Below are 23,413 nucleotides of genomic sequence, written 5' to 3' on the forward strand. Positions count from 1 at the left end.
AGAACGAGAAGAGCCGACCCCAACAGCCTACCTAGGCAATGAGTTGGGATAGTGCTAGGAAGAAGAAGAAGAAGAAGAAGTAGGCAGAAAAGAAAATAGACAACGTCTTGAACGAAGCAATATCGCTTTAACACTGAAGAAATGTAAAGATTTAAAAAAAAAACAAAACATTTATCTTACAGTTATTTTATTTCAAGTGCATGTTTTATGACCACAGTCGGCCGGCGACCCGACCCTAATTCCACGAATTGTCAGGTACCTAGTACACGTGTCACGAGAGCTGACGCATAATTTTCAATTCACAGCGTAACCAACATCATACGTTACTCGTAATATATTGTTAACGCATTTTGGCGTCTCCCGCGCTTTACCAATAGTGTACAAATACGAAAAACGCTTTTAAGCGTCTCCCGCTCTCTACCAACAGTAAGCAAAAGACGCTTTTAAGCGTCTCCCGCAAACAATGTGTTAATAGTTAGTTTAAATACTTATGAGTATACCTACGCTTATATTATAATATAAACACTCAATATTTTTGTTGCATCAATAGTTTTGAATTTGGGTGAGGGCGCTGATAAAGGCCCTATTATTACTTCTTATTCAAATTATAATATTCTTTTTGAAATTTTTCGAGTATCACACTTTATGTTCTCTGGAAGAGTATTGTACAATCTTGTTGCAATGTACCTTAATTTTTCTTTGTCCGAAAGTAGTATGCATTATAGGAATTTGGAGTAAATCTGTGTTATTGTTTCGAGTACAGCGAGATATATCGCCCCTTTGTTTGTTACTACTAACTTCGAGAATAATTCCCAAATAGTCAATTTCTTTTCAGACCCATTCAAGTATTCAGAAATTGTGTTGACAAAATTATTTGCAGTATCCATAGACATATAAATATTAGTAGACCTGCCCTAAGTGATTAAAAGCGTATTATTCCCCACTCCCCATACTGGTTCCATTGGAGCCGGCTGGGCTCGCGTATGGCTTCCCGTGAATCTTGTGAATGTGACGTCATCATTCTTGTTCGAACTAGCGTCGAGCTATGGTCGAGGCATTTTATGAAATAACACGGCAAAATAGTGGCTTGTGATATGAAAACTTGTAAAAATAGATGTGAAAAAGAGAATAAACCCAATTGTCGTATTACATTCCATATGTAAGCATCATTTTAAGCTTATTCACATCGTATAATATGAATCAGCTGTAGAAACATATACTATTACATCGAGATACATCTGGTCGAATGTAGCGATTCTCAAGTGTGCGCATCGTTGTTACTGGGAATTAAATTGTGAACACTTATAAAAGTGTCTTAACTAAATACGTAAACAAAATATTCGACTCTGAAAATAGAAGAAATTTTTTTTGCCGAATTTGGACTTCGCAAATTTGTTCATAACGTGGCGAGTAATTTGCGCTCCCATGTAAAAATGTCTAATCATTCAAAAGCAGATTTTACTTTTAAGAACTAAATGGTGATATTAAAATGCGAGATGCCTATATACTGTCAGATTGATTTATTGACGAATCACAGTCAGCTTTACCCCCTTCGTTCTTCAACAGTTGATTTTACCCCTCACCTTTAATTTCTAGTCAATATATTCTTATGTCTGTGGCAGTATCCAACAATTATATGAAGATAAGCCTGAACTAAAATATCATTTTGTAATTGATCATTTTAGCCGTGATCGTTATAACTAAGTTCGACTGTAGTATAAAATAAAGTCTCTTTCCGTGTCTGTCTGTTTGTGCGCTTACTTCTCCTAAACTACGCTACACATTTTGTACTCACTATCGTTTAGAAAATTTCTTCCGGAAGGCTTATGTATATAATACATGCATATTATATTCATAGAAAGTCAGTGTTTTGTAACTAAGTCGTAAAAAAAATATTTTCTGGCGCTTACATTGCTAACACTGGCCAAACCTTACGAGATACGTTAAAGTAATGTATTACGGTATTGTATGTCTTCAAAAGGCCTAAAGGAAAGTCCGGGATGGTATATGTCTATTTCCTACATTTTCCTGGGAAGGTATAGCGCCGCTTTTGTAAGATATCCTCAGGGGCGCTTTGGATAACTCCTAGCAACGCCGGTTTTAATATATATTTGAATCCATTGAATGTTATTTCCTCAGGAAAAGCCAGTGAAGAGGGTATCCTCCGCCACCAAGCCGGTGTCAGCACGCAAGAAGGCCAAGACCGTAGACATAGTGCCCTCCCTAGACCTGAACAAGGACAACCAGAGCGAGTCCATGCTGAACCACTCCTTCAAGAAGTCCTCGAGCTCCTCGCTGCTAGACCGCCCCAACATTAACAGACCTGTGAGTATTATTGAAAGAATTTTAAACCATAGATATCCAAATTTATAGACTTGCCCTATCATGAAATAAGAGTACCATTTCGACAAACTGGAGGCAAATCGCATGACCATGTTTTTGGCACTAGGAGTGTTCTAGAATTATTTGAATAAACTACGACATAAGTCGTCGATTGACCGCCGAAGAGCGCACATTGAAATAAACAGACGCTGTGCAGAAAAGAAAAGTTTGCTAAAGTAAGGCAAAGGTTTGCAGCGCAGTCCACTGTGGGACTTTTCTACGCATGTTCTGAATGTTCATTTTTAACCGATCCATAGTCGGTTACGTAACTGTTAGCTAGTGCGTAGCGACGCTAAAAATGAGTGAAGTGTGTAAATTACAACACATTTGTAAAAGTGTCTTCATTAAATATTGCAAGCCCGAACTTTTGTTCACCCGATTTGGGATTTATAGTTAAAAAAAATTACGTAGTCAGTAATTATACGCGCCTTTGTAAAAAGGACTAGTAATTGGTAAACAGCAGAAAGGGAGACCACGCCGCCTCCCCGCTCAGCACAACTCGGTTTGTTTCCCTCACCCTGATGGAGTAGTCAATCAATTTGGAGGTCTATGTTTTCAACCAACACCATTACGGCATACTTTGGCTAGACTCATTCCTGTTCCAATCCTCTTCCCGTTGTGACCATTTACCAGATGTGTTGTTTCACACATAATCTGTATACAATATAATTTCATTAATAATATTTCAAAACAATGTTTTATTGAACCTTTACAGATTGCGCTCTTATTGAATCATCCTTTATTAAATTATAGGTAGGTACTATATTGTTTGTCTGAATTCTTCAAACAATCAGTTCAAATCAAATTTGAGTTCATTGAACCAGATTTCACACAACAAACTAATGCACGACACGGACAACCGAAATTAGTATATTTGATTATTAAATTCTATTGTACAAGTATTTTAGTTTTATTTGCTCTTTCGGTGTTCAAGGCCATTATCAAATTTGTACAACTTAATAATTACATTATTAAATTTGTACAACAATAATTACATTATGAAATTGATACAACTTAATAATTACATTATTAAATTTGTACAACTTAATAATTACATTATTGAATTTGTACAACTTAATAATTACATAATTGAATTTGTACAACTTAATAATTACATTATTAAATTTGTACAACAATAATTACATTATGAAATTGATACAACTTAATAATTACATTATTAAATTTGTACAACTTAATAATTACATTATTGAATTTGTACAACTTAATAATTACATTATTAAATTTGATTTACTTTAAATTTAATAAAATCAACCCATAAAAAATAATGTTTTTTTACTACAGGGTTTTCCAATAAGAGGTGTTATTTTGATATTCAATCGTAAAAGATCAATGGTTTCGTTGCTTGTGTGGCACGTAGCGCCGTCTTGTTGAAAGTAAACGTTGTCCAGATCAATACCATCCAATTCCGGCCATAAAAAAAACATTAATCATCTCTCGATAGCGAAATCCATCACCGTAACTGTTGCTCCAGCCTCATTTTAGAAAAAGTAAGGTCCAATGACTCCGCCGGACCATAAACCGCACCAAACAGTCACACGTTGAGGATAGAGAGACTTTTCAACAATAACGCTAGGTTTTCCGAGCCCCAGATGCGACAATTTTGCTTGTTGACGAAGCCACCTAGGTGGAAATGGGCCTCATCACTTAAGATGATTTGCATTTGATTCACTCAAGTGAATTTTAATAATTTCAATGCGTTGTTGAAGCGTGTATCGTTCCTTTTTTATTAATGGCGTAGTTTCTACTTTCAAATGTCAAAAAATGACAGCTTCAAAAGTAAGTCTACCGAAATAGCCGGCTATTCAAAATAACACCTCTTATTGGAAAACCCTGTATAATTTAAATATTATTAATTTAAATTTAATTATTTAAAAAAAATATATTGAATGTTACCTTCCTTCTCCGGGGCTGACTAAAATGAGTGAACCACTCTATCACTTAAGCCAAATCCTAATTGGATGGGACTGAGATTTATTTTGTATATTAACTGCTGTAAATTTTTATAATGTCATCTAATATCAGAGATATGAGAATGTGAAAAAGTTGGTAAAATACATTGTCATCAACAACGAGTCTATCTGCGGAGATTCAGCTCGATCGGATGTTGGGAAGTGGGTTCCACTTCCAAAATTCCATTTTATTCATTCAATTAAAATCAAAACAAAATCGAAATTCAAATAGATGTATGTATATATTTTTTTTTACATTTATTTATGTGACACCGATGTGCAAATTTATATTAAAATAGCTCTCTGCTAAATGGTAACCGGATAACTCAATGACAATGGATCGCATACCTTTAAAAAGTGATGAAACACAAACTCGTTTTTTTCATCACTTTTATTGACTTTATATCACTTTTTAAAGGTGTGTTGAATTATCATGTATCCATTTGTTCTTTGATATTTTCTTTAGATTATTATTTTTTTTTTTTAAAGAAAGACTAACTTTCCCAGGTTACGAATAACCTGACAATATTTGAAAATCTCCTACCACCATCACAGTAAGCGGAAAATGTTCCTTGTGTCATGATGGAGGACTTAGCCAGCCGAGGAATTGAATACACTACGCCTGGGCGGGACTCAGATGCGATACCAACTCAGCCACCGACCGCCCTTTATATAGCACTGGCGGCTAGCTCTAAGGTTCATTGGAGCAACGCACTATAAAAATTTCAGTCAATTTATGAATTATAATTATTAACTGATAATAATATCACCGAAAATGAAAGCAAATAACATTAATAAACGTAATACTATAAAAGTATTAATTTTAATTCAACCTTATCAATTTTTCATTCTTTGTATCACGAGTCATAAATCACGTGGTGCGAATGAATTCCACGTCACGCGGGAACATCAATTTATTATACGTACAGAGCGTAAATGCAGACCATAGTATTGAAATTTCTCCTAAATATGACAGGCGCTCCACCAAAACCTCTTAAACTCTTCGGAAAGATGGCGCCACTTTAGTTTACAGTTTGCATACCGATCATTCCAGCAGGTTGGTATAAGCTTCAAAATTGCTAGTGTCCTTAACCGCAGAAGGTTTACCCGACCTGATGTAGGGATAAACTGGCATTATTTTTAGCGCACCACTAGAGGTGAGTCTTTTGAGTATTTTTCATTACTGGGTATAGTGAGTACACATACAAACCTGGTAAAAAAATACCGGTGACAAAATACTCAAAAGTATATAATACTGACCTGAGGATTAATTAAGAATAATTCATTTCTATACTATACTCACATAAATTCTGCCCACATATTCCCCACAAATTTTCTACGTAAACTTGATTCCACCAATAATTATTCGATATCCATGGGGGGGGTTGTTAGAGAATTTCTGTGAAAAATTATTATTACCCCACAAAAAAAAAAAACATACGTGATTCACCACAGTAATTTTTCAAATCCATGGGGGGGTGGCTACGCAATTCCCTGTTGAAAAATTCCCCATATTTTTCCGATCAAAAGTAAATACCTCTTCCAAATACATAAAAGTAGCTGTTACAAATACCTCGTAAAAGTGCCTATCAAAAATACCTGGTAAAAGTACCTATTAAAAATATTTAGTCCCAGTATAAAGTACTTGTGAGTATTTTGGAGATTTGTCACAAGTACAAAGTACTGCATGAAAATACCCGGTACGATAAATACGCCTCTCGTCTACACACCACCCATTTCTGTGAGTACAAGCCGCCGATACAATAGATGAAGTTAGACTGGCTATTCCCATAAAACAAACAAAAATTACCTTTAGATTTGGAGCCAAGAAGCATACTGGCTCTGCCTGTCTCGTCCTTCCCGAGAGAAATCAACATTTCTCAGTAGACTAGTAATATCTGTAGATTTCCTGAACTATATCTTGAAATGGCAATAACCGTGTTTAGTGACGAGATCTGAATTACCAAGTATTTTCTAACCTGCCTCTTCCCTATGTCCTTCCTCCCTCCACCTCCTAACCTAACCTAACAACAATCGCCAACTGAGCATTATGCAGAAAAACAACATTATTTGAAAAATTGAAAATCAAATAAATTTATATGTAATAAGATATTTCAATTTAGATAACACTTTTATGATTTTAATCAATTCATTCATAAGTTTTGAATACAAAACACATAAAAAAAAACAATAATGGCATTTTTCCATATATCGATATTTTGTTCATTTTTTAAGAGATATTTTTAAATTAAAAGTTTTCGATATGTTACAACATAATAACAAAATGCAGATGTATAACTTCCAGACATGTTAGAACATATTGACAAATAACAGAATGCAGATATAAAACTCCCAGACATGTTACAACATATTGACAAATAACAGAATGGATATATAAAACTTCCAGACATGTTACAACATACATATTAACAAATAACAGAATGCAGATATAAAACTTTATGCAATATTACACCGATCGCTAAAAATGTCAGTTTCATTAAAGTAATGGCCGACTTGTATTAAGAGCACACTACCGGCCGTCACCGCGAGCCTTATACTGTCGTCCGTACTGCTTGAGATTTCAAAGCCATTTGTACTGTGAATGTAGTTGGATATATGTTGCGTAATTTGAATGGATATGCGCAAAAAAATGTGTTATTTCAATAATGCTGATTTTCTGCTCAATTGGGGATTACATAGTTCCACTGGCTCAGGACCGTAGGGATCAGTTGGGACTCTTGTGCGGTGTTAACAAAAGCCTGTGTTTGTACCGTGTTGGTTGGTAGTGTTTTTTTTTGTAAAATTTTCAGCAATCTTTTTAATAACTCGTCTTATCCTCGTCTCTCCCCCTTCCAGGCCACCCCACTCCTTGACCTGGAGAACATCACAGAGACGCTGAAGGGCAAGAACATCCTGCCCAGCCAGATGAAGTTCGGCTTCCTGGGACTCGGCATCATGGGAAGCGGGATAGTCAAGAACCTGCTCAACTCGGGGCATAAAGTCGTTGTGTGGAACCGAACCGCCAGCAAGGTAGGAGCCTTTCTTCTTGTCTTAATTGGAAAATTATTGTATGTGTCCCATGTTGGGTGCTTCTGCGATTTAGCCCGTCATCCCACTAGCTCGGTATCGGTAACGAATTGACAAAAACTGGATAACTTGCTCAGTGAAGTTCCACGATAACTGCACTGCAAACCGTGGCAAACTTTAGTTTTCTGTGCAGGGTCTTTGGTTTTTGTTGATTCCTTACTGTTACCAAGCCAGTGAGACGAAGGGCTAAGGTGACAAGTTGGATGAATAATGTAATTGAGATTATTTAAATAATCTCAAATCCATAATAAAAAACACGTTTTACAGAATTTCAATAATTCACCAAACTTCAAGTATTATGTATTCAAATTAAGTCTACACCGCGGATGAATCTTGCGAATTAGATCAGGTGATGTCTGGATCCGTAGCCAGTTAAAAGACAATACCGCAAATGAATCATGCAAATCTGATCAGTGGATCTCTGGTTTCGGAGCCAAGCCAACCAACAAACCATTTCCTTAATCATTTGTCCACGGAGGTCGATAATATTAGATCTATTTATTTATTCGGAAGAAAATTAACAATCGTATGTATTCTTCTCAGTCTCAATCAGTGCCTTTTGAAGAGTGATGAAAAAAAAACAGGTGAATTTAGGTTTTTAGGCTAGTTTCACTTTTAACGACTTTCGAAAAGTGTTTTGAGTTGTCATAGAACCAAACACACTCTCGTCTAATCCTTCCTTAGAAACACGAATGCTACACCCTCACTTTCGTATTGCACGTTCATTGTTTGGATTGATATCGGTATGCCCTCCACGGTGACAGTCCTTTGACTCGAGCACAAAAACCGACATTTGTTTAGTTTGCTTTCTCAGTCAGTTTTGAAGATATAGAACTGGGCACGGAGTTTGTTTTATGGGGCACCGCATTAAATTCCCACTGTCTGAAACCTTTGGAAAAAAAATATTTTTAGAGTTCCGTTAATGCACAGATAAAATGTTTTCTAAGCAGTCAAAGTAGCTAGCTACATTCACAAAATAAAAAGTAGACGTTCTCTTAGCGCAAGCGATCTGATTTTGCTCTGTAAAGTTTTCAAATCATAAAAGTTAAAATTACAGCATGGATGACATTAAAGCATTAATTGACCGGTCGGTGGCCGAGTTGACATCGCGTTTGGGTCCCACCCAGGCGTAGTGTGTTCAATTCCGCGGCTGGCTAAGTCCTCCATCACAACACAAGCAACATTTTCAGCTTACCGTGGTGGTAGTAGGAGATTTTCAAATATTGTCAGGTTATTAGTAACCCGGGAATGTTTGTCTTTCTTTTAAAATTTAAAAAAAAAAAAAAAAAAGCACCCACATGCACCATAGCTGAGTACGGTCGTAAAAAATGACGCTCGCATGTGAGCGTAAAATGACTAGTTAAAGACAACAATTTAAATTCTATGGGTAAAAAAATTATAAAATGAATCTCCCTTTTGCCTCTTTTTTTTTGAACATGAGGTAATTGAAGTTACTACTCTAACACAGAGGTTGAATAAAAATTCTGGGTAAATATTCGGAATCGCTGGACAAGGATTATACTAAATATTTTTTAATAAAACCTTCCGATTTACCTTAATTACGATAAAAGGAATCTGACTGCATTTGGGATATTTTTAATTTTGGCATTTTAATTTTTAATTACGTAAATCGAAAATTCACTTTCGTTGAATGGGATGACAGCTGGAATGATTTCTGTTGATGAAATTTTCTCTTGTTGGTATTCCTGATACGAGTGGCTAGAATTTGAATCATTTCTGAATGCAAATTCTAGTTAGGTAATGTTTTGGCCAAACTAGAAAAATTAAATATTTTTATGTTACTTAAAAAACTTAAATTATTTATATTTAGGTATTATTATAATTATTGTTTTATTTAACCTAAACTATAGTAACTTAACCTATAATAATCAAACCTAACCTTAATCCTAACCTAACCTATAATAATCCAACCTAACCTAACCTATATCCTAATAATAATCCAACCTAACCTATAATAATCGAACCTAACCTACAATAATCCAACCTAACCTAACCTAAGCTATTATAATCCAACCTAACCTAACCTATAATAATCCAACCTAACCTAACCTAACCGATAATAATCCAACCTAACCTATAATAATCGAACCTAACCTACAATAATCCAACCTAACCTAACCGATAATAATCCAACCTAACCTAAAATAATCGAACCTAACCTACAATAATCCAACCTAACCTATAATTATCCAACCTAACCTATAATATCCAATCTAACCTAACCTAACCTAAATCCTAATAATAAACCAACCTAACCTGTAATAAACTCACATTTTTTAATATTTCGATTTTATAAAACATGCCTAAATATCTTTATTTTATTTTTCGAGTTTGGCTAAAATAGTACCTACCTCTAGTATTTGCATTTGGTAAAAAATCTCGCCACTCGTATCAGGAATACCAACAAAAGAAAATGTTATCAACAGAAACCATTCCAGCTGTCATCCCATACAACGAACGTGAATTTTCGATTTACATAATTAAAAATTAAAATGCTAAAATTAAAAATATCCCAAATGCAGTCAGATTCCTTTTATAATAATTAAGGTAAATCAGAAGGTTTTATTTAAAAATATTTCATATAATCCTTGTCCAGCGATTCCGAATAATTACCAAATTCTGTAGTCTTTGGTTGTATATTAGTTGATTAATGTTTACATATATTAGATAAGGATGATGTGTATTTCATATTAGACAGTTTGTTTATAAAAGGTTAGCCAAAGAAATATATAGCAAACTGAAGTCTCTACAAAATTACTAAGGCAATTCATTTCAATAATACACCTTGGTAATACAGTCTTGGTAATGGTCGCCACCTCTGATCTGGATCCCCTAGATATCTGATAAACGTGCAACCAACCCATTTGATAGATTCCCCTCCCTTAACGGATGGATTGGAGTCAACAAGACACCAGATGGGAATGCTGTGCTTGTTCTACCAGTATTTCAATGGAAGATGCGCCGAAGAACTGATGTCATTAATGGCACATCAATTAGACTAATGAATTTGACATATAAAAATATTTTGTCATTATTTATATTCATAATATGGTATTTAAATTTATAACATCATTTCAGGAAGTTAGTTAATTGAAAAAAAAATTGTGCAAAGTATGTAGTAGTCAGTTTATAGTGCTTAAATGATAGTAAGAGGCACCAAATCATGTTCATTAAAAAGCAGTGGCAGCGCTCTGAGGAGCATTGGATCAACGCACCGATAATAATATCATCGAAAATCAAAGCAAATAAGAGTAATAAAAATATGAAGTTAAATTCAACCAACTCGTATTTTCTTCTTTTTTTTCTCATGTGTTATAAGTCACGTGGTGCAAGCGAATTCCATATCAGAGAAATGCCACCCGGGAACATCAATTATTTATATGTGCAGAACGTCGATGTTGACCAAAGTATTGAAATTTCTCCAAAACGTGAACGGCGCTCGCCAATGCCTCTTAAAAATGAAATTTAAAATATTGTACCAAAATAATAAGAAAAGCTCTTTGGCGAGATGGCGCCACTTTAGTTTACAGTTCAAAATTGCTAGTGCCTTTCACCGCTGAAGGTTTACCTGACCTGACGTAGGGATATAGATTGACAATATTTATAGCGCACTACCAATTGTTTTGTGTACAAGCCACTGTTAAAAAGCACACAAATGAAAAGGTTATAGTTGCGACCAGAGGTGGGTCCTGTGAGTACTTTTCGTTACTGGGTACAGTGAGTACAGGTACAAAAAAATACCGGTTACAAAATACCCAAAAGTATTTTATACCGACCTAAGGATTAGGATACCTGAGTACCTGGGAACGGAAAGTAATAAATACTCAGTCCCAGTGTAAAATACTTGTGAGTATTTTTTTGTAAGTGTACTCAGATAATTGCCCACAGCGATTCCCCCTATGATTATTCGAATTCTTGGGGGGGGGGGGTTGTTAGAGGATTTGTGTGAAAGGTAATTCCCCACAAAAAAATTCAATGTGCGATTCCTCACAGTAATTTTTCAAATCCATGGAGGGATAGCTACAGAATTCCCTGTCAAAAAATTCCCCACAATTTTTTTCATGTCCTCTAGTGCTTTTGCCGTTAACCGCTTCTGTGCCAAGAGCGAGTTTACTCGCATTCTTGGCCGTGCCCAGCAGGCCAGCCATAGAAAAATAGCGAGTTTACTCGCTCTTCTTTGATCCTCTGTATCATACATATGTCCCGTTTTTTTAAAAATATTTTTATCTAAGTGAAGGGAAGCAAAAACGTCGAATATTGAATAAATTTGGTAAGTCATTTAAATATCCTTTCAAGGTGTAATGTTTTTAATTTATAAAAATAAGATTTAAAAATGATTTATTTTGATTAAAAATTCACGGCCTGCTGTGCACAGCTACACTTCTACCTACTGGCATTTAAAAGGTTAAAACTGACTGCTAAAAATACCTATTAAAAGTACCCATTAAAAATACCTGTTAAAAGTACCTATTCAAAATACCGGTTATAAAATACTCAGTATTTTATACCTGACTGGGGACAGAAACTAATAAAAATTTAGTTCCAGTATAAAATACTTGAGAGCATTTTGGAGATTTGTCACAAGTTTTGTACTTGTGACAAATCTCCACATGAAAATACCCGGTACTTTTACTGGGTACGATAAATACGCTCTTCTAGTTGCGACCTTCAATTTTTTTATAATAATAATAATAATTGGATAATTTGTAGAGCGCCGTTTTTGTGAAAAATCACCTCAATGGCGCCTCATATCATAATAAAGTGCTATGAATTTATATCTTGTCTTTACATTTTTAATAATTTATGTAGCATTATATTTTTTTACTATCAGGAAGCAAGAAAAAATGACTGTCTTTAAGTAACTTTAAAACCCTTGTGACCACTCTTCAATCCAACTAACAGCAGTGACCATTATGTTTTCAAGCTACCAATCAATAAGTGTTGATCTGCTGCTAATTATTATTTCTATGCAACAGTCATAATGACACTTGTACAATTAATAAAATAATCATCTTTTATCAACTACATAATTATACTACTATTTTCAATAAAGGAATCATCGACAGTACTTGGATAATTTCCATTGCATCTTATGGCAGTTCTTGAAAGTTATATCTTCCCGAGTGCAACTTATGGTAAATGTGCTTACAATTATTCTTTTGATGATGTTTTCAAACAGTTGGGTACGTTTGTTATATCAATCACTTCACCTTCTTATTCTCAGTTATGTTCCAGTCAAAAACCAACCTATTAGTTTAAGAAAAATGTTTCTCAAAACCGTGACAATCCTAGATGAAATAAAAAGTGAAGATAGGTTACTTAGACAATGCGGGTGCTTTCACCGAACTAGGCCCAGTGGACATACTTGAGGTTTAGTATATATAGCACATTACTTTTTTCATCAGACAAGCTGTTAACAGCTGCCACAAACACGTCGCTCTAGGATATTTTTTTTTGCGAAATGTCTTGCCGTGCAAAATTCCTTTGCAAGCAAAAAGCAGATCTCATGCAGTTATAGCTATATTATTAGGACTATAAACGAACTTGGTAAATGTTGTATTGATATTTATGCTACCTAACTATTGAGTGTTCGCATTGTTATATAATTGTAGGTACCGTGGTCAGCTGTTTGTTTTCGGACTTCGGACCCTTCAAGATGTGCCCAGGAGATTGGTGAAGTCATCAATTCGGCGATGGATGGCTTCATACAATCGACTACTAAAGAAACTGGTGTGGGCTCAAAGCCGTGGTTCAGTCGACAATGCTCCGAAGCAGTTCGACGAAAAAACGCGGCTTACCGAGCCTACAACACATCTCGAACGCCCGAAAGCAGATCAGCATACAACAAATCGGCAAAGGAATGCAAGAGAATCATCAATAGGTCAAAATTCGAACACGACCTGCAGATCAGCAAAAAGCTGGCTGCCTGCCCGCATGGCAGCAGAGCATTCTGGTCGCTTGCGGGCTCAATAGGTCGAAATTTTTGCAAACCCAGTTTGCCACCTCTTACCAGACCTGACGGCTCACTAGCAAACACCGCCACCGAAAAGGCAAACCTTTTAGGGAAAATGTTTGCGGAAAACTCGACCCTCGACGACGGGGGTGCTGTTCCGCCGTCGGTTCCTCACTGCGGCTTCTATATGAAAAAGCTGAGGATCCGGCATCGGGATGTACTCCACGTCATACGGGGGCTCGATGTTAACAAAGCTAGTGGACCTGATGGAATACCTGCCCTGGTATTGCAGAGGTGTGCTGCGGAAATAGTTCCAGTTTTGACAAAGCTCTTCAAAATGTCCCTGAAGTGTGGCACTGTGCCCTCTGGTTGGAAAAAAGCGGTAATTCACCCTGTTCCCAAGAAAGGTGACCGCTCCAACCCGGCCAACTACCGCCCCATAGCGATCACATCAGTTCTGTCCAAAGTGATGGAACGTGTGATCAACGACAAACTGCTCACATACCTCGAGAAGAACAAAATTATCAACGACCGTCAATACGGATTCCGGCGGAACCGCTCGTGCGGTGATCTTCTCGCGTATGTGACGCATGTTTGGGGGCGGTGCCTGGAACGTCACGGTGAGACCCAAACGGTCGCACTAGACATATCCAAGGCCTTTGACCGGGTCTGGCACCGAGGACTTGTCAACAAATTGCATTCTTACGGACTTCCCGCATCCCTGTGTACGTGGATTGCTGACTTTTTAAGGGATAGGTCGATTCAGGCGGTTGCTGACGGTTTCACCTCTTCCTCGCACTCCATAAATGCTGGCGTCCCACAGGGATCGGTTCTGTCTCCAACTTTGTTTTTGTTGCACATCAATGACCTTTTGACATGTGCACCGATTCATTGTTACGCGGATGACAGTACAGTTCATGATAGCTTTTTGTTTGACAAGCCCCCAAAGGGCACACAAACTCCAACGGCTCGGAGGGCTTTGAAGCAGAGAATGGACGGTTATCTCGAGAGTATTTCCTCCTGGGGTAAAAATAATCTCGTCGAATTTAATGTTTCAAAGACTCAATCCTGTCTGATTACGTCTAAAAGGGATCCAAATGATAATCTAGTCTCCTTCAACGGAAGCAATCTTCCGAACAGGCCTTCCATTGATATGCTTGGTGTAACTATAAGTGACCAACTCAGGTACGGGGGCTCCATCGAAGCTAGAGTAAAGTTGGCCTCTCAGAAGCTGGGCGTACTGTACAGGGCCCGCAGATACTTTAATAGTACACAACTGCTCATCCTGTACAAATCGCAAGTGCGCCCTACTGTCGAATTTGGCAGCCATCTCTGGTCTGGAGCCCCAAAATACCTGAAAAAAACCCTTGACTCTGTGCAGAAACGGGCGGTCCGTTTGATAGATTCCCCAATCTTAACAAACGGACTGCAATCTTTAGAGCACAGGCGTCAGGTAGGTATGCTGTCCTTGTTCTATCGGTATTACAATGGAAGATGCTCTGAAGAACTAGCGTCATTGATCCCTTCGGCACCGGTGCGTAGTCGGGATACACGCCAAACGCGCGCCCAACATTTGTACACAGTTGACACTTGTCACATGAGAACGGGTCGCTTCTACGATTCGTTCTTAAGTTCAACAGCTCGGCTGTGGAACGAACTGCCGGCCTCTGTGTTTCCTCCCTCCTACAACATGGGACTCTTCAAGACCCATGTTCACTCCTTCCTCTCCACAAAAAGACCCTCCACACAGCATCCCCAAAGATGACATAGGCCCTGAGAGAAATTATTTTCTTCAGGGCCTCCTGTGTGGAGTAAATATAAAAAAAAAAAAAAAAAAAAGTACGTTATAGTACTATAAATAAAACTTGGTAGATAGCTGCCTCAACACAGGCTAATCCTAGTGAGGCGGGCTATGACAAACCTTAACATATAACTACATTAACATTTCTATTATTTACATTTATTTTACCTACTGTTTATATATTACTTTCCGTTGATAAAATTATACTCATCTAATCTATAAACCAATGTACATAAAATAGTCTTTCATGTATATATTTCTATAGTTATAGTTTGAAAATTTATCACAATAAAGATATTATTATTATTATCACAGTTTCTTTCCGTTCATAAATACAATTATTCTCAAGGCTTTTAGCTACCCCAAAATGGTAAATGACAAAATAAAAAGAAGTGAGATAGCGAACGTAGCAACACATAGTACAAGTACAGGCTAATACCTCAAGCCGAAGATTGACTTATACAGCGTTACGTATTCGCTTGAGTGTAAGCAGTCTCTCCTGTGATGTAGAATGTAGTATTCACAACTTTGAAGTACGTAAACACTGCATATATATATATTTCGGTCATATACGCATATTCTATGAATGTCTATCTTTGTCTTACATAAACAATGTTTGAATTAAGAATTTACTTAGATGTGTCTCAATAGTAAATATTTACCTATTATTTTTCTATATTGTCTTTTTTATAATGCACAAAGTTTGTCAACAGATCGGTCATGTTAGGCATTGTCTCGGTGTGACAATAGATGGGTGCTCGAGGCTAAGAGATTAATCTTTATTGACAATGACAGTTGCCAATATCTTTGTATTCTAATTAGAGCTTTTTCAAGTTTGCATAATATGTTATGAATTAACATTTCTCATACATTTAACGAGAAGGAAAAATAATGTTAATTGTGTCTATAAACTAATGTAAATACCAGCTAGCAATAATTACACTGAAACTGTTTACTTTACTTTGAACCCAGTGGTTCTGTTTTATATTAATACTAACTTGTAGCTAAGTTCCCGGCCCCGGCGCTGTCCTGACTTTATTCGGCTTAAAGGGGTGGGAAAAGCGGACGAGGGAGGTTTTTCGAAATCTAAGAAATCAGAATAAAACTAGACTGTTTTAAAAAAAAACACACCAGGACACTCTTCTTTATATATTTTAATTAAAAGTTGCTTCTTACTTAAGGTTATGATAAAAGTATTTATTTTTCAGTAATTTTTTCTAGCAAATTGGTATTTTTTCTATTTAGAAAAGTATTTTGGCCAACTAACATTCTTTTAAAAACAAAAAATATATTTTTAATTACGGTTCTATTTTCATAGCTGTCTTTTTTCCACTCTGATAATTTACAGCTGAAGGCTACAAAGTAATGCAAAATTGTGTGTTGGAGGTTTGAAAATTTGATTGCTTAGGAATCTTTGAGATGCTTTGATTTAAGCACTGTGAGTAAAACACACCTTGGCCTTTAAAATAATTGAGCATTTTCCGCTTTAAAGTTCAAAATCTCTTAATTACGAACCCATTTTCGGTTATGGTTTCATTGTATAATGTGGCAAATTCAGTTATTTAGAAAATTATGGTAATACCATCTTCTGACAACAAAAAAATTCTTGCATAAATCAAAACAGGCAGCTGGTGTTAAGCAGGAATTTAAACCTTATCGCCATCTACGTAAGGAGTGATATTGCATCGCCTTATTTTAATATATTAGCTTTATCATTTAATTGGGAATTTAATCCACTCTGTTCATAGAAAATTGCATCTTTCCTTCTTTCCTTATACAATCCGTACAGTGAAATCTCGGTCAATTGTTTCCCAAATAATCGTTTTCTCGCATTTGACATTTTTTCTTTTCTTCCAGTCACAAATTAACTTCATGCAAAACTCGCAATGAACATTCTCTATGAATCTTTTTACCGCATTCATCCTTTTAAACATGCAGTTTTTGTACTAAATATTTTTTTGTTCAATCATTTTTCAAAAAGTGAACATACAAAACACCATATTTCTTAGCCAAATGCTCAGTTTATGCTCAATTAATGGTACTTGTAAACAACAAGCAAGTCATGAGTTGTTGTTGGGGCGAACACGGCAGTGCGAGTGATCTTTTTACTGTGTGGAAAATCTTTGAAAAAACTAGAAAAACACATTGACGTTCAGGCGAGTCCTGCCACCGTGGTAAAGGGTTGAAAGAGACTAGCGTATTGCGAGTCATTCGTGGTACGTCCTAGAACATAAAAGATTGAACACAGAAGATTGGAAGACCCATGGTGATGAATATCACCTGCAAGTCTAGTCCGCTTGTACGCATTCAAACTACTGACATTACTTCACTCCACCACTGTCCATCTCAGCTAATACAGTGTTGACCATCGGCCTAGGAAATTCACCACCGATAATGTCTACCAACTGCGTTGACCATTGGTCTGAGGTCATCATCACATCTACACTGGCTTCAATAAACGCTGTGATTTCACACCACATCATTCGTCTCACCTTACCAACCCCAAATTGGTTCTATTGACCCAGGAATACGCCACAAGACGATCTCAGTGTTGTTTTGCGTCAACAGTAATGGAACTGACATATGCGAGCCATTAGCAAATTGCTGAAGGTGTTTTAAGAATATGAAAACTTTACTAAATATAACCATCACGCCGTTAGCCGGCGTAGGCAGAGGGGACGAACCGCCAAACAACTCGTTCTTGGCACAACTCTTTCACATTCATACATCATCTATTGTGAAAACTTTTGTTCTCAATAGGCCCCTTCAAAAATGATAGATTGAGGTTTCACTGTACTTGACTGGGTTGATAAAACGATAGATAGAGGTTTCAATGTACCTGACTGGGTTGATAAAAATATAGATAGAGGTTTCACTGTACTTGACTGGGTTGATAAAGCGATAGATACAGGTTTCACTGTACTTGACTGGGTTGATAAAGCGATAGATACAGGTTTCACTGTACTTGACTGCGTTGATAAAACTGCCAATAAAAGCCAATTTCGAAATAGCATTTATTTGATTATCTTTAATACATAAATCATCTAGTCTAGTATTTTTTATTAAAAAATATATTATTATCCTAAAATAATTATTTGATAAACATTAAAATGCTCGAAATACCTGCAATACCTGTGGTCACTCTGAAACTCAAGACCTTTCCTGATAATGGACATTGGAATGTGATCCAAAACTTTGCCTGATGGAGAAACTAGTGTAAACTACCATAAATATAATACATACAATCGGATTAGAAAGAACTTGAATTTTTTTTTGTACACAGAAATAGTGTTATGAAAGAGATTTAATTGTTGCCTACAATAAATACACATATATACAATCCTTTTATTTGAGCTTAACCAAGGAGCCAGCTGTGCCGTTTTGGTATCTATCGGAATGCTATCAGACTGCTAATATTACAAAAGCTTTGCTCGTATCCTGATCTTGCTCCAACAGATGTTCGTATTTTCTCCACTCTTATCAACTCTCTCTATTCAACAATCAGACTGCTAATATTACAAAAGCTTTGCTGGTATCCTGATCTTGCTCCAACAGATGTTCGTATTTTCTCCACTCTTATCAACTCTCTCTATTCAACAATCAGACTGCTAATATTACAAAAGCTTTGCTCGTATCCTGATCTTGCTCCAACAGATGTTCGTATTTTCTCCACTCTTATCAACTCTCTCTATTCAACAATCAGACTGCTAATATTACAAAAGCTTTGCTGGTATCCTGATCTTGCTCCAACAGATGTTCGTATTTTCTCCACTCTTATCAACTCTCTCTATTCAACAATCAGACTGCTAATATTACAAAAGCTTTGCTGGTATCCTGATCTTGCTCCAACAGATGTTCGTATTTTCTCCACTCTTATCAACTCTCTCTATTCAACAATCAGACTGCTAATATTACAAAAGCTTTGCTCGTATCCTGATCTTGCTCCAACAGATGTTCGTATTTTCTCCACTCTTATCAACTCTCTCTATTCAACAATCAGACTGCTAATATTACAAAAGCTTTGCTCGTATCCTGATCTTGCTCCAACAGATGTTCGTATTTTCTCCACTCTTATCAACTCTCTCTATTCAACAATCAGACTGCTAATATTACAAAAGCTTTGCTGGTATCCTGATCTTGCTCCAACAGATGTTCGTATTTTCTCCACTCTTATCAACTCTCTCTATTCAACAATCAGACTGCTAATATTACAAAAGCTTTGCTCGTATCCTGATCTTGCTCCAACAGATGTTCGTATTTTCTCCACTCTTATCAACTCTCTCTATTCAACAATCAGACTGCTAATATTACAAAAGCTTTGCTGGTATCCTGATCTTGCTCCAACAGATGTTCGTATTTTCTCCACTCTTATCAACTCTCTCTATTCAACAATCAGACTGCTAATATTACAAAAGCTTTGCTCGTATCCTGATCTTGCTCCAACAGATGTTCGTATTTTCTCCACTCTTATCAACTCTCTCTATTCAACAATCAGACTGCTAATATTACAAAAGCTTTGCTCGTATCCTGATCTTGCTCCAACAGATGTTCGTATTTTCTCCACTCTTATCAACTCTCTCTATTCAACAATCAGACTGCTAATATTACAAAAGCTTTGCTCGTATCCTGATCTTGCTCCAACAGATGTTCGTATTTTCTCCACTCTTATCAACTCTCTCTATTCAACAATCAGACTGCTAATATTACAAAAGCTTTGCTCGTATCCTGATCTTGCTCCAACAGATGTTCGTATTTTCTCCACTCTTATCAACTCTCTCTATTCAACAATCAGACTGCTAATATTACAAAAGCTTTGCTGGTATCCTGATCTTGCTCCAACAGATGTTCGTATTTTCTCCACTCTTATCAACTCTCTCTATTCAACAATCAGACTGCTAATATTACAAAAGCTTTGCTCGTATCCTGATCTTGCTCCAACAGATGTTCGTATTTTCTCCACTCTTATCAACTCTCTCTATTCAACAATCAGACTGCTAATATTACAAAAGCTTTGCTCGTATCCTGATCTTGCTCCAACAGATGTTCGTATTTTCTCCACTCTTATCAACTCTCTCTATTCAACAATCAGACTGCTAATATTACAAAAGCTTTGCTCGTATCCTGATCTTGCTCCAACAGATGTTCGTATTTTCTCCACTCTTATCAACTCTCTCTATTCAACAATCAGACTGCTAATATTACAAAAGCTTTGCTCGTATCCTGATCTTGCTCCAACAGATGTTCGTATTTTCTCCACTCTTATCAACTCTCTCTATTCAACAATCAGACTGCTAATATTACAAAAGCTTTGCTGGTATCCTGATCTTGCTCCAACAGATGTTCGTATTTTCTCCACTCTTATCAACTCTCTCTATTCAACAATCAGACTGCTAATATTACAAAAGCTTTGCTCGTATCCTGATCTTGCTCCAACAGATGTTCGTATTTTCTCCACTCTTATCAACTCTCTCTATTCAACAATCAGACTGCTAATATTACAAAAGCTTTGCTCGTATCCTGATCTTGCTCCAACAGATGTTCGTATTTTCTCCACTCTTATCAACTCTCTCTATTCAACAATCAGACTGCTAATATTACAAAAGCTTTGCTCGTATCCTGATCTTGCTCCAACAGATGTTCGTATTTTCTCCACTCTTATCAACTCTCTCTATTCAACAATCAGACTGCTAATATTACAAAAGCTTTGCTGGTATCCTGATCTTGCTCCAACAGATGTTCGTATTTTCTCCACTCTTATCAACTCTCTCTATTCAACAATCAGACTGCTAATATTACAAAAGCTTTGCTCGTATCCTGATCTTGCTCCAACAGATGTTCGTATTTTCTCCACTCTTATCAACTCTCTCTATTCAACAATCAGACTGCTAATATTACAAAAGCTTTGCTCGTATCCTGATCTTGCTCCAACAGATGTTCGTATTTTCTCCACTCTTATCAACTCTCTCTATTCAACAATCAGACTGCTAATATTACAAAAGCTTTGCTGGTATCCTGATCTTGCTCCAACAGATGTTCGTATTTTCTCCACTCTTATCAACTCTCTCTATTCAACAATCAGACTGCTAATATTACAAAAGCTTTGCTCGTATCCTGATCTTGCTCCAACAGATGTTCGTATTTTCTCCACTCTTATCAACTCTCTCTATTCAACAATCAGACTGCTAATATTACAAAAGCTTTGCTCGTATCCTGATCTTGCTCCAACAGATGTTCGTATTTTCTCCACTCTTATCAACTCTCTCTATTCAACAATCAGACTGCTAATATTACAAAAGCTTTGCTCGTATCCTGATCTTGCTCCAACAGATGTTCGTATTTTCTCCACTCTTATCAACTCTCTCTATTCAACAATCAGACTGCTAATATTACAAAAGCTTTGCTGGTATCCTGATCTTGCTCCAACAGATGTTCGTATTTTCTCCACTCTTATCAACTCTCTCTATTCAACAATCAGACTGCTAATATTACAAAAGCTTTGCTGGTATCCTGATCTTGCTCCAACAGATGTTCGTATTTTCTCCACTCTTATCAACTCTCTCTATTCAACAATCAGACTGCTAATATTACAAAAGCTTTGCTCGTATCCTGATCTTGCTCCAACAGATGTTCGTATTTTCTCCACTCTTATCAACTCTCTCTATTCAACAATCAGACTGCTAATATTACAAAAGCTTTGCTCGTATCCTGATCTTGCTCCAACAGATGTTCGTATTTTCTCCACTCTTATCAACTCTCTCTATTCAACAATCAGACTGCTAATATTACAAAAGCTTTGCTCGTATCCTGATCTTGCTCCAACAGATGTTCGTATTTTCTCCACTCTTATCAACTCTCTCTATTCAACAATCTGACTGCTGATGACTTCTCTTCAAATTGATCTCTAACTACTATATTATTTCTTCAATGATGGGTATGGAAATTTTTCAAAACGAAAAAATACAGTATTACATTATTGATTAGTTTTACGTATGTATTTTATTAATTTAACCCCTCAGGCCTCTGACATGTTCTGTCGGAAGATCGGAGAAATAAAATACTGATAATGAAAAAATAAAAACACACACATTTTATTAGACAAATTTAAACGTTATTGTCGCCTCCGTTTTTTGTCATTTCATATAAAAATAATTAATAAATTTTCATTCAATTTTTTCAAATTACGGTCGGAAACTTTGCTTGAGGTACATTTAATTCTTTTGCTTTAACTTTTAGATTTGAATATAAATAGTGGTGTTTTTTTCTTTCCAACACCGTTTAGAACTTATTTCTCCACAGTAATTACACATAACGGTTTCTACGAGACCTGTATGAGCTATTCCCAAAAGCGAACAAATCAGCCTGAGGGGTTAAAAACAACCCTATAATTCCCAAGCAATAGAATTTACATTGTGAGATCTAAGTTTTATTCTATCAAAACGATGCTTAATTGAAGTATGAATAAATAATTTGCTCATTCTTTTTAAATTCTGTATTTAAAAAGAATGAGCAGAAAATTTAAGAAAATATTAACATTTTTTTATCTATCCTATTTTTTATTTCATACATTTAACCTTTGGAATGCCGGATTTCCACGAGCATCAACTTCCGTCGTGCGCCGGGCTTAAAAGGCGTTCTGCGCTTGCTGACTAGTAATTACTCACTTGTGTTTATCAAAATTGTATGCATTAGTGCTTTTCCCAAATATATAAATAAATAAATAAATAATAAATTCCTGTAAATAACCGGACCACTCAAATGACTTCAGCAATTTCAAATAATTTCAAGCCAAGCAAAACGAAACATCTGACTGATCATTTTGTTGACAGGCCTTAGTCATTCATCTAAATATGCTATGAACATGTTTTAAAGTATAAAAACCATTAATAGATAATACTGTATGCCTTTACAATTGTGGTATGCCGGCACATTACGCGTATAAATGTTGAATTACCATCGTGGTGACACCGGCACTCAGGTTAACAACACTACAAAATAAATTTCTGTTAAGAGTTAACAGCGATTCAATTAAGAATTGAAACAATTTATTTTGTATAAGAAAACTAGTCCTATTAGGAGATGGTTTTGAAGAGACAATAAAAGTGAATAGTTAGACAACTGGTTTATGAGAAAATAGTTGATTGATAAACGAGCCTGGTCTTCAATAATAATAGCTATTACAAATATGAAATAGTTCTAGCT

At 36.2% G+C, this 23,413-nt stretch overlaps 1 protein-coding gene across 1 annotated transcript in view; it reads left to right on the forward strand.

Annotated features, from left to right (window-relative positions):
• Positions 1–23,413, forward strand: part of Ndf (Nucleosome-destabilizing factor) — a 138,579-nt gene that overhangs the window by 12,172 nt on the left and 102,994 nt on the right. Inside the window, exons 6-7 of the mRNA XM_089644530.1 lie at positions 2,140–2,325; positions 7,209–7,382. Coding sequence (XP_089500656.1) covers positions 2,140–2,325; positions 7,209–7,382 — 360 coding nt within the window. The remainder of the gene's footprint in view (positions 1–2,139; positions 2,326–7,208; positions 7,383–23,413) is intronic.

The sequence above is a fragment of the Hesperophylax consimilis genome, chromosome 21 (genome assembly GCF_061612785.1).
Source record: "Hesperophylax consimilis isolate HC1 chromosome 21, BYU_Hcon_1.0, whole genome shotgun sequence".
Lineage (NCBI taxonomy): Eukaryota > Metazoa > Arthropoda > Insecta > Trichoptera > Limnephilidae > Hesperophylax > Hesperophylax consimilis.